At 36.7% G+C, this 20,109-nt stretch overlaps 1 protein-coding gene across 3 annotated transcripts; it reads left to right on the top strand.

Moving 5' to 3' along the window:
* The first annotated feature begins 82 nt into the window (after nt 1–82).
* LOC104895100 (protein MICRORCHIDIA 2) lies at nt 83–20,034 on the top strand. Of its 3 annotated transcripts, XM_010681516.4 has the most exons (19): nt 89–547; nt 632–706; nt 2,456–2,490; nt 4,094–4,172; nt 4,296–4,385; nt 5,457–5,532; nt 7,609–7,687; nt 7,801–7,929; nt 8,094–8,192; nt 9,387–9,494; nt 9,610–9,759; nt 13,751–13,843; nt 14,622–14,673; nt 14,784–14,895; nt 15,115–15,346; nt 17,565–17,641; nt 18,474–18,516; nt 18,611–18,795; nt 19,834–20,034. In XM_010681516.4, the coding sequence occupies exons 1-18, from the start codon at nt 325–327 to the stop codon at nt 18,722–18,724; spliced, it is 1,866 nt and encodes a 621-aa protein (XP_010679818.2). In that variant the 5' UTR covers nt 89–324; the 3' UTR covers nt 18,725–18,795; nt 19,834–20,034. The 3 variants fall into 3 exon arrangements, with proteins under 3 accessions (XP_057251935.1, XP_057251934.1, XP_010679818.2); XM_057395952.1 differs by lacking the exons at nt 18,611–18,795; nt 19,834–20,034 and adding an exon at nt 15,421–15,581 and having other exon boundaries at nt 83–547; XM_057395951.1 differs by lacking the exons at nt 17,565–17,641; nt 18,474–18,516; nt 18,611–18,795; nt 19,834–20,034 and adding an exon at nt 15,421–16,914 and having other exon boundaries at nt 83–547.
* The last annotated feature ends 75 nt before the right edge of the window (nt 20,035–20,109 follow it).

The raw sequence follows: 20,109 nt of genomic DNA on the forward strand, positions 1-20,109 counted from the left end.
CTTGATAGGTCGTCCTAAATTATGACGATATGAACTCATGTCGAGAATCCGACATTCGTATGATTCTATTCTTTGATAAAAAGAAATAACAAAAAAGGCAAGGACGCAAGGTACATATGAGCTCATCACAAGAACTTTTGTGTAATTCTGGGCAATTTTTTTTTGAGCATTTTAGGGATTTCGCGAAAACTAAAAGAAGCGATCATCTGTTCATTCGCATTTCTCCGTGCTCCAATACTTGCGTCCTCCATACTTCTCTCGTGAAATAAAATTTGAAGCCCTAGAAAAAAACTCTTAACTGAATTTACACTGTAAAAACCAAAAATGGCACCTCCACCTGCTAACAATCACCTCAATGTCGTCGAAATTCTGAGTGACGACGAAGAAATCGCCGCACCTGAGCCAAGTAGCAAAACCCCCGCTCTTCCACAATCTTCTACAGTTAACTCTGTGGATCCCGAATTCTCGAAGCAAAAGCTTGATTGTCGAAGTTTCTGGAAAGCAGGTTCTTATGAAATTGGTCCATCATCTTTTGTTCCTGCACATGGTAAATCTTCTTCGTCTTCTCCACTTTATCTTTATATTTGTTGTTTACTGCTTGGTTTTCAAATTTAATCCTTACTTTTTGCAGGTGAATTGGAGCATGCACGTGTTCACCCCAAATTTCTTCACTCCAATGCTACCTCTCATAAGTGGGCTTTTGGTGGTGAGTTTTTAATTTTCTGTTGTGATTTAAATGAGATTTGTACTTGTTTGAATAGCATGGTTTTCGCCGCATTATTGATTGATGGGAGTTGTAATTGCCGTGGTGAAGTAAAGGTTACTAAATTATAATGTTTTCGGTATCGGATGATTGATAGTGTGTATATTTGCAGCTGCATTATTTTCTGAAATTTGTGTTCTGTGACTTGATTAAGATGTCTGTGCAAGTATAACTTTTGTGACAATACCTGTTTGGATTTTGGTGTTTGAACATTGATTTTTGCTCGCAGACAATCATGTATGCTACTTGAAATGTGGCATAGCATGGTTTGGGAAATGGATCAGTTGTGGCCTTATGCAACCACTAGTGAGGTTAATTTAGTTTCTACAAACTATGCGATAACATATACTCCCTCTGTCCCATACTATAGTGCTTGTGTTATTTTTTGTGGGTCAAACTTTAAAATCTTTGACCAAATATTCTCATTAATATATATATATATAAATATTCTTATGTGGGATCTTGTTAGATTCACCTCAATTTGTAGTTTCATGATATCAACTTTTTATATTTTTTTATTAATAAGGAATTGAAGATATCGAAAGTCAAAGGTCCATCTTGGAGACCGTGTAAAAAAGAAACAATCACTATATTATGGGATGGAGGGAGTATATGACAATATTGAGTCATTTGAAATGAGAAGTGGTGAACAACCTCCTTTTGGCAAGAGTTCAAGTAGATTTATGGTTAAAAGGGCATTTTTTGGTGTTTGAATTTTATAATTTGGCAAGAAAAAGGTGACTCGTCATACTGAGAGCTCTATGGTTCATATTGGTTGTCGGACTGTTGGAGCCTTTAAGAGCGTGCAAGTGGTGCCTCCCAACCTTCTTTGAGATGTATCCACTATATGCGGAAGAGACGAATGCATTGTCATCATTCGTTTCATACATACAACAAGGGTCATGGTATTGTGAAATAACTGTTATGGAAGATCTCTCTCATCATAACCTCAAAAAGTATGCTTATGCAAATATGCATATATATCAATAATAGAACTGTATAGAGTGATGAGGTGAAGCTGATTTCACTAGTGTGTTGAGCTTCTTTTACGGGCTTGTGGCTGATAAACAGAATTATACAAGATATAAGCATTGTTTTTGGAACTCTAGAGTATGGAACCTCTTAGTATCAGTTAGTAAAACTTAATCTGATCCTGTGGCAGCTGACTTGGAAGACTTTATATTTTATAGGTCTTGTAGGAATCTGGTGCATATGATGTTTTTGCGAGTGGAAGGTAAACTGGAATTACGTTGCTATATTCTAGGAATTAAGTGAGGTTGATGAACCATCTCCTGCTTGATTATCTCTATCCCGAGTAGGTGTGGGCAATATTGCAGGCAGGAAGCATAGATGCTTGAGGAAATTATTACACTTGGAAGAGATCTTCTAAAGTTTGGGGGGAGGAAATGGAAGAGGTCCTTTTGAGGAGGAGACAAAGAAGTAGCGGGTGTAGCTTTAATAGATTAATGGCTTAGTATCTGGTTGGAAAGAGATCTTTGATTCTTGTTTGAAATATGTGGTATTATTTTCTTCATTATGATGCTTGTGAGTTGTGACAGTGTTATCTTCTTGTTGCCACTCTTCATCTTCACTTTGTATATCTAATTATAGTTTTGTTGATTCAACTTTGATATTATTGTTACATAAGCAGTTTATCAATTTGATTAAAATATTCTTTTGTGGCTTTTGCAGCGATCGCTGAGCTCTTAGACAATGCTGTTGATGAGGTGGATATCGACATCTTTTTTTCCGTCTTCCTTCTATAGTGTAATTTTGCCGTTTATAGTGATTTACCTGATTTCAGAGTGTCATAGCTTTACCAGATGGTTCACTGTCATGACAACATGACATTTGTGCTTATGATACTCCACCTTGTAGTTGCAATGCAAGTACGCTCTCCTGTTATTTGATAGTACATAACAAGTTATGTGGCTTCTTAACTTTGATCTCATGAACTGATTGTCACAAATTTGGATTATATTGGTAGAATTGGTGGTGCTCTAAAATTAGAAGTGCAACTTAAAAGAGTTTATAGGGACAAGGTGATATATATGCACAACCTTATATTTAGAGATTAGGAAAAACATATGGATACCATTTACCAACATATCAAATGTCAGAAAGTCTATGTAGCCAACTAATCATGTGGAACATATGGATGTAGAATAAATGCTACGGGAAGTGCTGCAACTTGAAAACCATTTGACTTAGGTTCGTTATATGCATGCATATTCTTAGCTTCCTCTAAGTGACTCATGTTTAGAATAGGTACTAGAATGGGTAATTTATTGGAGAATGTTGTGTTAGCCTTCAAACTTACTTGCAAAGTGGTTCAAACTTCAAAGAGGTTTCACATGAATGCAGATGTTTTCCAACCAGAATAAAATCTCTTGACCTTGTTCTTTGTTTCTATGTAAGACTCACTCTAGGAGTTTTGTCTTGGAAATTTGGGCCTACATCTAGTCCATGTAATATTTTTACTGTGAACTTACTGCTATATAATCTATTGTTTCTTTTAATTTTTGTCTCATATTATTAAGCACTCCTTACAGTAATTTGACCTCGTCTGCTCGCTCGATTATGGTTCTTCTATTAGCAGCTACTTTCTACTTGATATTTGGGTCCTTGTGTAAAGGTTTACGGAGAAATTAGAAAGTTTTTTGTTTCTTTTTAAATGTTTTCCTTTCTTTTAAAATCTTTATATTTGGAGATATCATACCTTACAACCATTCTAGTGCCTCAAGCAAAGTTTTCACCTACAGTTGAAAAGAGGCTATATCTGATAGACGCTTTGTAATACCCCTCATGATTGCTTTAAAGGGATTTAGCAGGCTACTCATTCCAACAAGATGCATCTTTTTTTTAAGGAGCTTATTTTCTTAGTTACTCTACAGTTAGGCGTGCTTGGCTGGGAGTAGTCCAGGGATGGGTGACCTCCTGGGAAGTTTCTTAGGATGCGCATGAGTGAGGACAAAATGCGCCTGAAGAACTTGTGTTGGTTATTGAGGACAGTTGTTGGGCCTGGATGCGCATTGGTGACAATATACTCGACTCCATATGGGTCGGAGTGTTACACGCTTGATTCATAAGCCAACATAGTGGCCTACTACTTCACATAAAACAAGAAGTGAATGGTAATTTAGTGGAATATGTAATTTGTCCATTGTTAATGATAAGTTTCGACTGTGAGATATGTAAAGAGCTTTACTTTATCAGTTGGTTGAGTGGTCTGTCGTCTGCATTTAATTTAATTTTTTTTTTCTGATTTAGTTGGTTTCAGGCTTTCAGTTTATCTGCTTATTAGTTTCTGTTGCTTGCTTGTGGTTGTAGATACACAATGGCGCTACATTTGTGAAGGTTGATAAAATCGTTAATGTGAAGGATCATTCTCCTGCACTACTTTTCCAAGGTATTATATTGTTATCAAACTATCTTATGCTGTTGTGACATGTGAACTTCACGAACTTGGATACTGCTACAATATGTAGCCATTAATGCAGCTGAATGAGCTAAGATATATGAGTTGCGTCAGATGATGGTGGTGGAATGGATCCAGAGGGCATAAGGAAATGTATGAGCTTGGGTTACTCGTCGAAGAAATCAAATACTACAATTGGACAATGTGAGTTTATTAATTACTTTTAGGGTTTAAGAGTTGTTGAACGTATGCTCTAAGTAGGCATATTTTATTCCCTTAGAGGAAAAATTGAACTTTTACTCTGTGCATATAAGAAGTGATTATCCATTAAGAAACTCATTGGTTAGAGTTTGAAAATAATCCCTGCATCTATATATATATAAAAGAACAAACACCAAACAGAAAAAAGAAAACAAATGCTAAGACTTGTGGAACATCTTATTAGTAAATGTCAAGCTCTTTGTAGTATATTTAGTGTTGTTATGATGGCTCATGGTTGTTTGATTGGATTGTGGTGGTTGCCCAAGAAGATGGGATGGAAGGGTGGTATTGCTAATATGGTTAAATAAGTTGTGTCGTGGTATTGATAATTATGTTAGGAAGTGGGTAGTGGGAGTGTGAGACTGTTGGTCATGGAAGATAATGGTGAATGTGGACGTGGCAGAGGTGGGAAAGCATAGGAGGAGAGAGAGAATAGAGAGTGAGTGGTTGGTTGTGGTGGACTGGTGGTGAATATGAATATGGTAGGGGTACGACTTACGAGGGAAGGGAGGAGACGGAAAATAGAGAGGCCTTGAGGAAAAGAAATGTGTTAGATTAAATGTTTACTGGTATGGTGGTCCCTCCTAGGAAGGTTAGGGTAGGGTAGGGTGAGTGTTAGTCGGATTGTATTGAGTTAAACCGATGGTTAGGATTATTTTGGAAGGACCATAGATAGTTTAAAATTATTGTTGTTTCTTTTTCTTTTGTGCAATACATGGCTAATTCTTCATAACATTGAATGCTTGAATGCTCTATTCTTACGAAAACTTCCCATGGATAGTTTAATGAATTTTGGTATTATTTCTATTCAATGAGAATCTCAGGAATTTTCTTTGGCTTGGATTTGGAGATTTGGTTCATAAACTTTTTCAATGTACTTGTTGCATGTTACCATAATGAAAAACCTGACTCCCTTCCCTCTTTCGTGTTTATGTTTTTGTCTTTCTTTCATTTTTCTGGTGATGAAGCTTTGTGCTTACTGCCTGTTGATATTGAACCATGTGTTGCTTTCAGATGGCAACGGTTTTAAGACAAGTACCATGCGACTGGGTGCTGATGTGATTGTTTTAAGTCGTTCGACTCATTCAGGGTAAGTTTGTAGCTCTTGGTGTCCTAATGGTATATGTTATAATTTCTAAATGCAATTAATAGCTGTTGCTTGCAGTCCTTGTTCCCACTATTGCTCTCAGATTTACATTAAGATTGGCTTTGTGATATTGTCAACCTCCGACAATGACGTGCATTCTTTCATGAAGAGCTTATCTTGTTTAATAGCTGTGAATGGCATGACACTTCTCATTTTTGTGCCGATTTTGAGTTACAACTTTCTTTAGAACAAATGTTCACTATGAGGTTGTTTAACTCAATATGATACCTTGCATTTTATGACAATAAAATGCATCAATATTTATCCATTCTATACTTACATAATATGGAAGTGAAATGGAAGTCTTGCATGATGAACCCACCATACTGTAATTATATCATGTTGACATGTTGCAAATTCTTCTTGATTTATGTATAAGTACTTGACAATAGCTTGAGGGCATGAGATTTTTTGTCCTTAGCCTCATTTTATATATGGTCCACGGTATTTATTCTCGAATTCAGTAGAAATAGCGGTTAGAGGTCGTAAAACAACTTTAGTGGGCAATGCGGATGGCTTACAGCCTCGTATCTCGGTCTTGGAAAGCTCAAAAACCTTTACAATGTGGTCGTGCTGAAGTGATACAGCCGAGATTTAATATCGGGTTAATGCTAGTACCTATTACTGGTAGAAAGATAGAAGTCGAAATAATAATTCTCGTGGCCCAGAATAAAAAAGATAAGAGTTTGTAATTTTAATTAATACATCTATAAAACATTTGAGATAGATAACACAGATAGGAGTTAAAACATTCCAATTGCCATTCCGAAAGTAATTAGTATTTTTGTTTTCATTTGGGCTTTCCTTGGAAATTCTCGTGTCCCCCATCAACTCTTCAATCCGTTTCAACCTCATGGCGAGCCATCCCAGGCTCCTTCAATCCGTTTCAACCTCATGGCGAGCCATCCCAGGCTTGGAAAGCATATTAAGGTTTATTTTTTTACTTTAATGAGTTGATTGAAATTGAGCGAAGAATGTAAAGGCAGGCTAAGAGTCGTTTTAATCTTCGTTTACTTTCTCTGGTTTTCACAATCATAACCATTTGTCATTCCGGTTACTTCATCCATAAACAATTTTTCCCCCCCTTTTTCGAATAAGAAAGAACAAAATGGTTGATACCTCCTTGTGTAACTAAAAGTATAGTTTTATTAGTTATAGAGAAAATACATGATCGTATTACGTCCTTGACTAGTTCAAGGATATCGTAAAGCTTTAACTCTTGTTCACCTGTATGTCATAAAATTGGGAGGGAGAGGATACAGATTTTTTTGTAGGGAAGATTTTTTAAATGGTATTTTCTGTTACAGGGACTCTGATGTTCCTTCTTTCTTTTTTGCATGCCTAAGTCTTGTCAATTCATTATGCATGTGGGTGCTTGCGTGTTTGTTTGCGTGTGCATATGGTCCATATGGATGTAATATGTAGTTACGAAGAAACATATGGTGTTTTTCCAACTGTAGCCGTTCAAATGCGACATTGCATGTTTTTTCTTGTATGCTTTTATTGTCAATTCTAAACTCGTAGGAATGCTGAGGAACTGAAACACCTGTTGGGCACTCGGTTATAAGGCAGGACGAAGCTACGCCTCCCTTATAATCCTTTAATAAAGGCTACCCTTCTTTTGTCTTAAACAAAGTCAGTGTTGCTACCGCTTTCCAAGAAGTTGGGGAGCCCTCGAAAGGTGCCTGAACGTTTATGAATAAGCTAGTAAGAAAGTAACATCCTTTTAAGGGTAAAAGCGAGTAGTTCGTATGAGATCAATAAGCGGAAGAAGTCCTTCTGTTCTGATCTCATTGTATTGAACGATTCCAGTTGCTTTATTTCTTCCCCCGCCTGCAAGAGTCTTTGTGCATTATATATTTATATCGAGGATAATTGCTTCGGAATTCTTAGCTGTTACTCTTAACATATTTTGTAGCTTGTCTAGAGAAGCATATTGATTTTTCCTCCTTCCTCAGCAGACAGAGTAGTGTCTGTTACTTCAAAGTTGATTGCGATTCTCTTCATTAACCCTTTCAGGCGAGCTACACAAAGTGTTGGTCTACTGTCTTATACTTTTTTACGGCTGACAGGGCAAGATGACGTCATTGTCCCTATGGTACTTTCTTTATCTAGATCTTGATGAACTTTTTAATATTGGTCACAGGGCCTTATGACTTTCTCTTCTGTTCTTATTCTGGAATTTTGTACTTTACCCTTTATTATCTGCAGGTTGATTTTGACATATCTAACCATTGGGCAGAGCCAATAATCTATAGCTCGAAAGATGACTGGACAGCAAACTTGAATAATATCCTTGAATGGTCTCCCTTTGCTACAAAGGAGGATCTTATGATGCAGGTTAGTTTGACTATGGAAAGCAGATGTATTATGCCTATTGTTCAGAAATATTGTTTCTGAACGGAAGTATTTTGGGAGACAGAGAGTCTAGTGATACTCTCCGTCGTATTCCTATTTATTGTTAAATTTTAGATTTTCTAATCCATTTTTCTGGTGATTTTCAGTTTGAAGATATTGGACCTCATGGAACAAAGGTTATAGTATACAACCTTTGGCTGAATGATGAAGGCATATATGAACTGAGTTTTGATGACGACGATGAGGTATGTTGCTGAGGTTTTGCTTACAATCTCTTACCCTCAGAAAAGAGAGTCAAGATGTCTTTTAAATTATATCACTTCATGTACTGGGAAATGATAATGCATAATCAATGGACTGGGGATCAAGGGTCTGTACTCTGTAGCTTCTCAGCCATTGCGTTGGTAAGTCCGCATAGAATTAGACCCCCTACCTTGTCCTTGGTATGAGCCTCTTAAGAGGCATATGGGTAATGCTTTTCATGCTATGAAGGAAGAGGGATCTTAGGGTCGTTTGGATAGGGAGTGAGGATAGGAAGGGAAACAAAAAGTGGCAAGGAAATGAATCCGAACCCTTCAATTATAAATCATGTTGGTTTGGGAAGGGAAAGGGTTTTGAATCCATTCCAAGTGCTTGGTGAAGCAATAATGAGAAAGGAAAGGAAACTTGTCACCTTTTCTTAACCATCCAGCAAGCTCACCCTACCTTCTCTATACAAAAGGAGTGCTATTAAGTTTTTGTCATGATTTTCCTTGAATATGGGAACATGAATATGAAATGAAAACTTCCCCTTAAGAATAGGGATTAAAGATTGTAAATATTACTTTCCTTACGATAGTGGTAGACTCAAGAGTCATATTTATTGCGCGCATTACTGCCTTGTACAAGCATGCACTTTTGTGAGGAGGGAGGAGATACCATAACTTCTGTTTATAGCTTCCTTTCGAGGTGGTAATACAATGATATTAAGTTCTTTAAGTCTACTTGTAAACCTTATCGTCCTTGCATGAACATCATGACGATTTTGAGATATATAGGCGAAATGACGCCAGGGTGTCAATCTATGCACAGTTTTGGGTAAATAGTTATGACACATGCACACACACTTGCCGCTGCTCAAACTTGGCCCCTATAGACGTGTCTTGATTCTCACGCAAGCAATTTCTTCCAGAAGCGTCCAAAAGGTATAATCAACTCAAACACCAAAATGAAAGCTGGCTTCGTTCACAAAAGCAACCACAAACATGCGGAAAAGGAATCCTAAACTAAACTATATGAAATGTAACCTAAAATGAACCTGAATGATGTTAGATTTTGCATTTATTAAATAGTTCTCATCTATTCTGCTTCAGGGTATATCTCTGCTGTTTTGATGCATTCAGTGTACTACTTACATGTTTCATTATGCCGCTGATTTACAGATTTTTTTTTGGATGTAGGACATAAAGCTAAGGGATGAAGCTAGTCGAGTAAGTGGGTTGAAAGTAAATAAACGAACTCTTGATTTGCAATCACACATCTCATATCGCCTTCGATATTCGTTGCGGGTACCTTTCTTTCCGCTTAATTTGTTCTTTATTGTTTTCCAAGTGCATACATCTAGATTTTATATATATTCTTCATTCTGGTCCATTACAATGCAAAAATGGAACTCTTTTATAGGCATATTCTTCCGTTTTGTACCTAAGAAAGTTCAAGAACTTCAAGATCTTGTTGAGGGGGAAACCTGTCGAACAATTTAATATCGCAGATGAGCTCCAATACAAACAAGTGGTGACCTACAAGCCGCAGCTTGCTGCATCATCTAAAGAGGTTAGAGAAATTTTAAATGTTTAAAAAGAATTTTATTTTCCCTGGCTAGCGCTCACTAGAATAGAACAAAAATTGCTTTGGGGGAAGGGATTGAAGTTAAAGTGTCAAAATGAAATTACCATTTACTGCTTAGCTTCCACTAAAATACATCTCCTTCCATACAGGGCTTCATATGGAGCCATCCCAATACTTGCCTGATGACTATTATTATAGGAAAATTCTATTAATCCTAGTCGTTCTTCCCATGATTCCTTAAATTCCAATACACAAACGCGTAACATATCCTCAAGAATCTCAATAACTCGTTCGGTTTATCCTGTAGCGGGATGAAATGCAGTGCTTAACTTAAGTGTGGTTCCGAAAGCCTCTTGCAATCTTCCCCAAAAATGCGACATGAACTGAGGATCTCTATGGGACACAATGGTTGAGGGTGCCCCATGGAATCTAATTATATTTCGGACATGTGTCCGGCTGTCCGCTAACTGCTTTTTACTCCATGATATTCTAATAGCGATGAACTGTGCTGTTTTTGTCATTTTATCCCGTCCCGGGTACGCACTACTATGAGCTTCAGTCATGAGTTTCTTTTTTAATTCATAATCGTCCGGAATAAACCATCTTCCATTAATATGTATACTCTGATTTGCGTACTTTTGAAAATCAATTACTTCACCTTCTTCGATCTTCTTCTTAACCTTCTGAATATATTGGTCTTGCGTCTGTTTTTCTCAGATTCCAACTGGACCAATTCCCTATACAACTTCTGGTACCAAGATGATTGAATTCACTTCCTGTCTTGGTCGTCGACTCAACGCATCCACCACTTTGTTTGCTTTCCCCGGGTGATACTGAGTATCTATATCGTAATCCTTAATCAACTCCATCTACCTCCCTTATCTCATGTTCATCTCCTTCGCGGTGAAAATATACTTTAGACTCTTATGGTCTGTATATACCTTGCAAAGTCATCCCATACAAATAATGACGCCATAACTTCAATGCAAAGACAACAACCCCCAATTCCAAGTCATGCACTGGATTTTCTTTTCATGGGGTTTCAGTTGCGTGAGGCATAAGCTATTACGTGGTGATTTTTGCATTGATACACATCCTAACCCTTCCTGCAAAGCATCACGTACACTTCAACTCCTTTTCAACTCTTGAAACGCCTCAAATTTCTTTGTCCATTGAAACTTGTTGCTTTTCTTAATCAAGTTGGAAATTGGTAACACGATCCAGGAGGAATCCCTTACAAACTGTCGGTAATATCTAGCTGACCCCAGTAAAGTGCGAACTTCAATCACATTCATTGGAGCTGGCCACTCTGTAACCTTCCTTCGAAACTACATGACCAAGAAATACCACCAATTTAAACCACAAATCACATTTGCTAAATTTCGCATTTAACTTTTCGCTTCTTAGCACACCTAACACTGTCCTTCCTGCATGTGCTTGACGTGAGTAAACCAGAATATCGTCAATAAATATCACCACAAACTCATCCAAAACCGGCTTAAAATATCTTTTTATTAAATTCATAAATGCGGCACGCGATAGTAAGACCAAATGGCATTAATAGGAATTCATAATGACCATATATGGTTCGAAACGCAGTTTTGGAAATGTCTTGATCTGCTATCCTCATCTGTCAGAGCGCACATCTATCTTAGAAAATACCCCTCCATATTTTAATTGATCAAACAAATCATCAGTTCTAGGCAATGGATACCTATTCCGCACTGTAATTATTGATTTCCCGATAATCAATACCTAGTCTCATAGATGCATCCTTTTTCTTAACAAACAACACCATGCTCCCCAAGGTGAAACACTCGGTTGAATTTAACCTTTTTGCAGCAATATTCAAGTAGTTGTCCTCAACTAAAAGAATTTTTTTTATACAAGAGCAAAAGGAAAGTGTGACATATTTTTCTCAACTAAGTAAACATATTTCTGTTTGATATTAATCCAAAATGCAATTAATATCAAAGAAAGAGAGAAATTCAATATGTTGTTTTATTCTTTAAAATTCCATATTGAGCGCTGCTACTAAGATTGCAATGAACATGTTATATAAATCTAAGTTGCACAGATAGGGGTATGTGTTCAGATTTGGGGACGGAAAACGATGAGATTTCAATATTTTAGGAATTGGTACGCGTACTCATACAAGATAGGTGTCGAGTACGGGTACATGTACGAATATGTGACCTAGAAGAAGTACCCATGCTATGTAGGTAAACTATTACTACCTGAATTGGTCTTTTACATTGTTGCCTACTTATCATAAGATGCCGGTCTATTTGTCTATCCTGTGTTCCCGTTCCTAAGTATGTTGATATATGAGCTACCCTAGTTCTTCCGTTCTCAAAGTTAGGTGGACGTTTCTTGTGAAGTGGTTTTCTACCAAAAGCAAGCAGTGAAAATTGGAAAGTCTGTATGATATGCTTTAATTTGTATGTCGGGGAGGGGGGGGGGGGGGGGGGGGTGTTTTAGCTAACGTTGCTTTTATTTTCTCCCGAACGGGGTTTAGTGAACTGTCAAGGAGATTAGACTAAGGTTGGCAGGGTGGTTGATCTAATTGTTCAGGTCATGAAAGTAAGTGTGAAGTGAAGTGAGGAAATTGGATAATCCACTAATTTCAAAATTTCTGAAACGGCTTACAGGAAATGATTCATGATAAGTGAGCTTGACATCATTACAACTTTTCTATAACTCAGAAGGATTTTCCGTCTTCAAATCACATCCTTCCTCCTCAAATTTTCTTTCTTATTAGCTATCTTTCATTGATCATTATTTGGATTTTCTTTTACCAAGTCTGGTTATGAAGTAGCATCTTATAAAAAAGACGATTCTGAAGTTGATGAAACAGTGAAAAGGAAAAGTGCAACTTTTGTTGTAATTTCCTTTCGTTTTGATCAATGGGGAGCTATAGAGAACATCTACAGAGTGCTTTGCTGGAATTCCAATTCTTGATGATGGAATGTGTGGTCACATCTTACGGAACTCTAAATTCTACATTTCTGATTCTTAAGGATGTGCACATAAATTTTTGGGAAGATTCAACATTGCAGTATATAATTATGACAGTCACTTCAAGCAATATAATTAACCAACCCCCTCACCGGTGGTTTAATTGTTGACATGCATAACTTTATCTGTCTTCGAACTCTCCTAAGATCTATTTAAACTGTCGCAGTGTGGCGTGCCATTGTACTTCTCAATTGCTGTCCTCATCTGAAACTAGATACTTCCATTTGCTCTTAATTTGGCCTTCCAGCTCGTCATTCAATTATATTCAGCATCATGCTCTTAGCTGATTTCACTAATCCAGTTCAAATCAAGCTATTAGATTACTACACTAGCCATTTAACAAGTCACTGCCTTTGTTTTCGTTTTCATCGTGAACACAAGATTCCTTTACTCAGACTGTAATTTCTTATTTCTTCTTGCTTGCACTAATACTTCTTTATTAGCTATGTCTTGTAAGTTTATTTAAGATATAACACAGAGGGAATGTTATTGAATGTCATTCTTTTGTCTTGTGTGCTAGCAGATTGGACCTCAAGTATCTGCCTAGTTTTGGCTAGTAATTATTTGTGAAGAATTAAACCAGTTTTATGAGGCACCCATTTAGGGCAATGCACTCCTGCATGATAAAATTTCTATATGGTTTAAGTTCTGTCGTGTGTCGAATTGCGCAGTGCTTTTATAGTAGATTTCAAGTTTCATATGTTGTGCAGTGGCATATTGACACTAGAGTTCATTGATAGTTTGCACAAATGCCTCCTCCACAACATAGGGATCCTTCAATTCTGCATATTAGATGTCCACATATTCAACAGTGCCTGCCTTATTAATGAAACTTAACTAAATGGCATTGTTAGTCGTTAGATCTTTGTCTATTGGGGACTGGTAATTTTGTTCTTTATTCTGATATCAGATTTTTTTTTTCTTGTGCTGACTATAACTGTGCTATCTTCTTGTCTAGGTCTTAGTCAAAACGACTATTGGGTTCATAAAAGAAGCTCCAGATCTTAATGTCTCTGGGTTCAATGTATACCATAAAAATCGCCTCATAAGGGTATGCTTACTGCTGTCAATTTTTTTAGTTTGTCTTTAAATTGATAGGGTATGCAGCTTTTTTTGCAGTTTTGTTGCACATTATGGTTGTAAGCTTACATTGACCTTATTCCATCAGGCATCTGCTCCTTAGCTTGGTTTTTATCTTATACTGTAATGGATGCCCTCATTTTGATATCATTGTTTCACTTAACAAATTTTCCATATTTCATTTTTTGATATATTAACTTAATATTACCCCTCTCTTCAAAACACTAATGTAATATTATTAGCTAGATTTAAAACAATAACGAATTATCCCTTGAACATGCATGCATAACTGTTTATAATAGTTATCTTGGAATGGCGGTAATAACATATATAGTAGGATTTACATCAAGGTTAAGCTTTAAACACTCTTGATGCATACATAATTTCCTGCTCTCTGCTGAAGTATGTTGTTCGTACCTCTTGTACTATTTCTAAGCAAGCCTTGTAGTCCTTTTTGCAGACCTCAGTGTTTCTATTCCATTTTTTTTATATCTATGTATGACTTCCAAGAAGCTGTTCATCTTTATGTATACTATCTGTCCCAAAATTGGAGCTGCTTATTCATGTCTATTTATGTAATATCTTGATGTAGAATGTATATGATTAGCAAATATGCCTTTAGAATTCCATTTTCACTTGGTTGTTTTTTTCGTGTTTTATTTTATGTATAAACTACTATAAAGTCAACCACATACATATTCATACTAATTCATTGCTGTTTGCTTATTCTAATGGATCTATGATTGCAGCCTTTCTGGAAGGTCTCACGTGATGGTAGTTCTGTGGGGAATGGAGTTGTTGGTATAAGACTTATTTCCTTTTTCCTGGACATGTGTTTCGCCTATTATTTCTATTCTCGTTCATAATCTGTGTTTGGATACCTATTTCTTATATTGGTGCATATATCTCAGGTGTCCTTGAAGCAAATTTTATAGAACCAGCACATGACAAGCAGGATTTTGAGAGGTCGTCACTGTTTATCCGGCTAGAATCAAGGATGAAGCAAATGGTTTATGATTACTGGTTTGTTCCACTTAGACATTCTGTTAGCTTATCTGAATATGTTGATCTAACATATTATGGATCCTGCTGTTTGTGTTTGAATTTGTTTTTATTTGCTGAATAATAGTGGGTTGCAACTTGCAAATGAAGGGAATTATAACCTTTCTGTTTTAATATGATAATTCCTAACAAGGTTTGTCATTAAGTTGACATATAATTTTGTTATCATGCCTGGCACAGGAAGAACCACTGTCATTTTGTTGGATTCCAGCGGCGTGATATTCCTCCTGCGGGACCTCCAGCTAAGATAAAAAAGTTATCTCATGCTGATGACCAACTTGTTGGCCTTCCAGCGACTGGAGTTCAGGAGAGGTCAACTCCTAATAGGCCCCTTGTTGGTCTTTCTGCTGGATCCAGAAGAAATTATCAGGAGGATACATCTGCTGAGCAGTCCATAGTTGAGCTCTCGACTGTAAGTGTTCACTTGATTCTTACATCCTGTGGTTTATCATTTTCCCCCCCATCTATTGGTTTGGTGTGTTGTAGCATAGGCCAAACTTGATAGACCTGAGATGCATCTGGAAAGGTTTTAAGCTTGAGCTCAGTTAGTATGAGAATGCTAAATCTGCACATTCTAGGTGTGGTGATCTTGAGCTCTATGAGCATGAGAAAGTTGAACTTCACTTCAGATAAGTTTGCAAGTGTTGGTACTGCTACTGCTCAGCTTGGCTGGCTTTTCTAACTTTGTTTGTTTCCATGTGTATATGGACTATGTTCCAGTTATATGATTGTTTTTACTTTAGCGCTTAGATCTATTATTTCTTGTGTTTTCAATTAGCATGATTTGACCCTTAAATCCAATAGTATGCAATGTTAGTTTGTAAAGTTAGCGTTTTGGGAGTTCTAGAAGCTTGTAGCTTTGATCCTGCGATTCCCAATCAATCACTCTAGAGTAATACAAAGGTTCTTTCATGGAGATCCCCAATAATCTCCACTTTTCCTCAATGTGGTAATCTTTTTAGTCAAAAAGTTGAGAAATTATTTCTATCAGAAAAATAAAATCTATATATATTACCTCTACAAGATGTCCTCGAATAATAATGATCATGTGGCTGGTTGTTGAAGCTATTGAGGCTTGTTCGAGATATGGGCATGAATATGGTCGATAGTTTATGTCAGACACATCATCTAAGAGCCATATGAGTATAATAGTTCTGGCATTTTACTAGAACTGAACACTTTACTTTGAGATGAATGAGAAAATGTGCATTATTGTGATAGTTTGCTGGAGCTTTGGATTGGATTGGATTGGATTACATGATCATATATAGTTAGTTATCAATATGTACCAGTACCAGTGCCAATACTCAAATCTGGAGAAATCCTGATGCAGGTCTTAAGCCTCCTTTGCTCTACTTATATTGACCATGAGGAATATTAGTATTTGTGAAGTCACTTTTCAAGATTATTGAGGGCTTTGGTTTTGATATTATTTTCCTTAGATTGTGTTTTTCCACCATCATATTTGGCTCTTGGGAGGAGCTTTTTTTTTTTTTTGAAGCAGGGGGAAGGGGACTTGCCTAAACATCTACATATTGGAGTTGTCTTAATTAACACACCCAAGATCTTGTTTCCACACATTGAAATTGGGATTAGTTGGTTGATTTAAGGGATGATAAGTACTTTATGGTTTCAGATTTATGGGGATAAGGAAATTTGGTTGGCTAGGATGGTCTTTGTACAAAAATTACGCTGAAAGATTAAAGAGAGGATCAGAGATGAGAGACACATGTTGCCAGGAAGGGCCTTGTACACATTGTACATTTGTGCTGATAGGGTAATGAGAGCATTAGTGATGATAGATGAGGGAAAGATGATTGTATTGTTTTGAATTGAAATAGTCAATCCCTCTATTTGGAGTCTGTTTGGGCCTGTACATTGTACAACATACATTTACTTCGTTGTTATTTGGAGTTTGTTTTGGAAAGCTTTGACAAGGTCTAGTATAACCTTTGAGTGGTCCAAGTGTATTTACATAATTTGCGGGTTAGAGAAGGTAGATTAATTTGTTGGTTTTGACAACCCTTGTTCATTTTCTGGTTCTTTTTGAAAGAGAACCTACACATGGGGCTTGCAGTGAGTTATGGAATTTATTATTTTATTTCAAATCTTTAATATATATTCTATCACATTCTACAGCCAGACACTTCTAAGTCAAAATGTTGGAGAGTCAAATTTTGTTCACACTTGGGGTCCGGACTCTGGAGGATTTTAGGCTGGCAGCTTGTTATGTTAATTACATACAATATCCGTCTAATGTGTGAGTTTGTTGTTCAAGGTCTAGCAATGCTCGAGTAACATAGTTGTTTTTCCCTGAAACATAGGAACTAGGAAACCTGTATAAGAGAGCTCCCTTCTTGGTGTTTGTATCTGGAAGGGATCACGAGAATTTTAAATGATCAATTTCATGATATGCCTTTGTATTTCATAGCAGATGGTGTATTTGGCTTTTATTTGATCAAAATTTTCGGTTTTTTTTATCAGTTCTTGTTTGATCAATATGACAAGAGTTTGGACTTTGGAGTACTTCGTTGTTTTATTTCTGTTTCATACTTCCATTCTGTATTCTTGAACCCAGTTATTTGAGTATTAATTTTTACTTCATCTAAAGAAGCTGTCATATGTTGTAGGATGAAGCTGTGGATGATTCTACAGCCTCTTTATCTATTGAGCAAATTTGTGAAGAGAATATTCAATTATTCACCAGGTAGGTTGCTTAATTTGCCTCTTTGTTGTTTGTATGTTCCAACCTACCAGTCTACCATTGCATTAGGCTTTCTGCACCGTAGTAATTGTGTATCTTTTGTGCTATAACAATGTTAAACAATCCAATCCAGGATCTTTTTCTTTTATGTGCCAATGAATCGAATTAAACACCTTTGCTTATTGAGGCCTGCTCGGAAGTGAGAACTAGTTTGCTATTCAGATCCAAATATCTTCAACTCTTCAACTTTCAAGGCATGTTGATTTATTCTATTCGAATAAAAAATATCATTTATGTGATTGTTAAATGGACGGCAGTTTTTTTGAATAATAAATTTATAATTATGGCTGTTATGTTAAAGTCATATTGTTCGTTTTTTCTCCTTCCAACAAAAAGTATAAAAGCATTGTAGAAGTAATTTTCTTTGTAAAACTAAGAAGTTCCTGTTTCTTACATAAAGACCAATATAGAGATTTTTGTTCTGAATCAAATGCAAGAGTAGGTTGGGTTTATTACTCCCCTAAAAAAAAAAGTTCCAATTGGATATGTAATTGATTCAGGTTCTAATTTGGACTTGCCAATTTCAGTTCCAAGTATTCTTTCTGAAGTGATAAGTTGTGACTTATCAAAAGTGATTTGGGGTTTGGTTCAGCATAGCGCCAGATTGTAAAATTGATGTCATTCACTCTCAGTGTCAATAAATATACATTCGCTACCAACTAGCCTTTCGCCGGTTGAATAAACCTAAAATTGCAGATTTGGATGATGTAGAACGTTCTATGGGTGATCTATATAGACTTTTACACACAGAAATTAACATGGATTTTTGGTGCAGGTGTGAAGCACATGTTCAGAAAGAACACGAGCTAAAACAGATGGTATTATTAACCCGTCATGTCGCCTACCTTCCTACAGTACTGTCAATTCTGAATATTTGTAACCTGGATATCTTTCCATTGTTGATTTATATAGGTCAACAAACTAGAGAAGGAGTTGAATGAAACAAGAAATAAAAGTGCACAACTTGCAGCATACTTGGAAAGTCGAAAAAAACAACAAAGTCTAATTCAGCGAGCAGCGCTTTGATTGGAAAATCTTAATTGTCTAGTTGATGTGGTGATAGCAGGAAACGAAGCAGACTGTCAAATTAAGAAACTGTAAGCACTTCAAATTTTAAAAAAATAAAGTAATTTCTGCAGTAAGCCACCTAATGTTCAGCTTTATGTTTGACTTGGTTTACGTATCGTTGAATAGTGGGAAAGTCTACATGGTAACTCTCCACTTTTGCACTTTTTATATGGTGGGTATTAATATATAATACCATGAAACCTAAAGGTTTTGCTGAATAATTTCCATAACCTATAGATAGAATTTCTGTTAAAAAATTGCCAAAAATAATAGTCACTGTGTGAAGAAAAGGAAATTTCCTTTATACAGAAGTTTGTTATCCCTCCTTGTCACCATCCTTCACATCACTGCTCCACCAACCCACCTGCCCACCATCGACCCTTGAGGCCTTGACCACCCTATCTGCCCACCGGCCACCATCCAAGGATCTACCTTTCCAACAGGAAGCCTGGGAACTGAAGCCATTAGAAATACCTTGAAGGGGAAGAATATGTTGTGCTTTTTGGCACCATTAGTCTCGTCGGAAATGCAGTAAGGTTTATCCTTCTCTGTTTGCCTCTGGGAGTAGCAAGGGGGTGTTTCAAAGGGGTTTGCGCCTTTTGTGGGGAGTGGGGCTTTAGTGAAGAGGATTGTGATCTGGCTGCAGGGAGGACGGGAGGGTGGGCATAGGGATGCAAGGTCAGGCCGATGGTCAGGGGTGGGAGGAAGGGGCATCGGTAGCTGGTATGGTTGAGGTGATGGGTGTGGCATGGTTTGGTATGGTGGTGGAGTTGGTGTTGGAGATTGAAGAGAGAGGAAGGGAATAAGTGTGTAACAAAAATTTGCATTTTGAGATTATGGAAATTGCTAAGCAAAAGCAAGTATATACCGTTAAAAATTAAAACAAAAAAGAAACAGAAAAAATTGCCACGAAATTCAAAATGGAAAAGTTAAGGGCTATGGTATAGAAATTTCTCTTAAACTAGTATGTCTCCATTTGTTCTAAACATTTGGCGTTAGTGATCCTTTTCGTAAAGTGAAATCGGCGTGTTATCATGTCTAATAAGCTTAAGCTTCATTCAATGCAGGCACAACTGTTATCTCAAGCAAGCGCTTTCCTAAAATTGAAGTCATACTCGTAGAATACCTCCTGCGGGTCTCATTTTGCTTTGTGCCACGTTGAGGTTCATGTGGATTATTGTAGGGAAATATCATGTAGTTTTTCTTGCTGTAAATATGTTTATTATTATTATTTTTATTATTGTAGGTGAGATCTATGCTATTTTGTTTGTGTTGTAATTTCATTGTTGCAGTAATTGATTGTCTAGGGTCTAGGATTTGGATTTCAGCAAGTATAATTTGAA

This window comes from Beta vulgaris, chromosome 6 (assembly GCF_026745355.1).
Source record: "Beta vulgaris subsp. vulgaris cultivar EL10 chromosome 6, EL10.2, whole genome shotgun sequence".
NCBI lineage: Eukaryota > Viridiplantae > Streptophyta > Magnoliopsida > Caryophyllales > Amaranthaceae > Beta > Beta vulgaris.

Coding starts and splice junctions, on each gene's coding strand:
- LOC104895100 (XM_010681516.4), top strand. CDS start 325: ATGGCACCTCCACCTGCTAACAATCACCTCAATGTCGTCGAAATTCTG. Junction 548..631: donor ATCTTTTGTTCCTGCACATG/GTAAATCTTCTT, acceptor TACTTTTTGCAG/GTGAATTGGAGCATGCACGT. Junction 14,896..15,114: donor CAAATGGTTTATGATTACTG/GTTTGTTCCACT, acceptor TGCCTGGCACAG/GAAGAACCACTGTCATTTTG.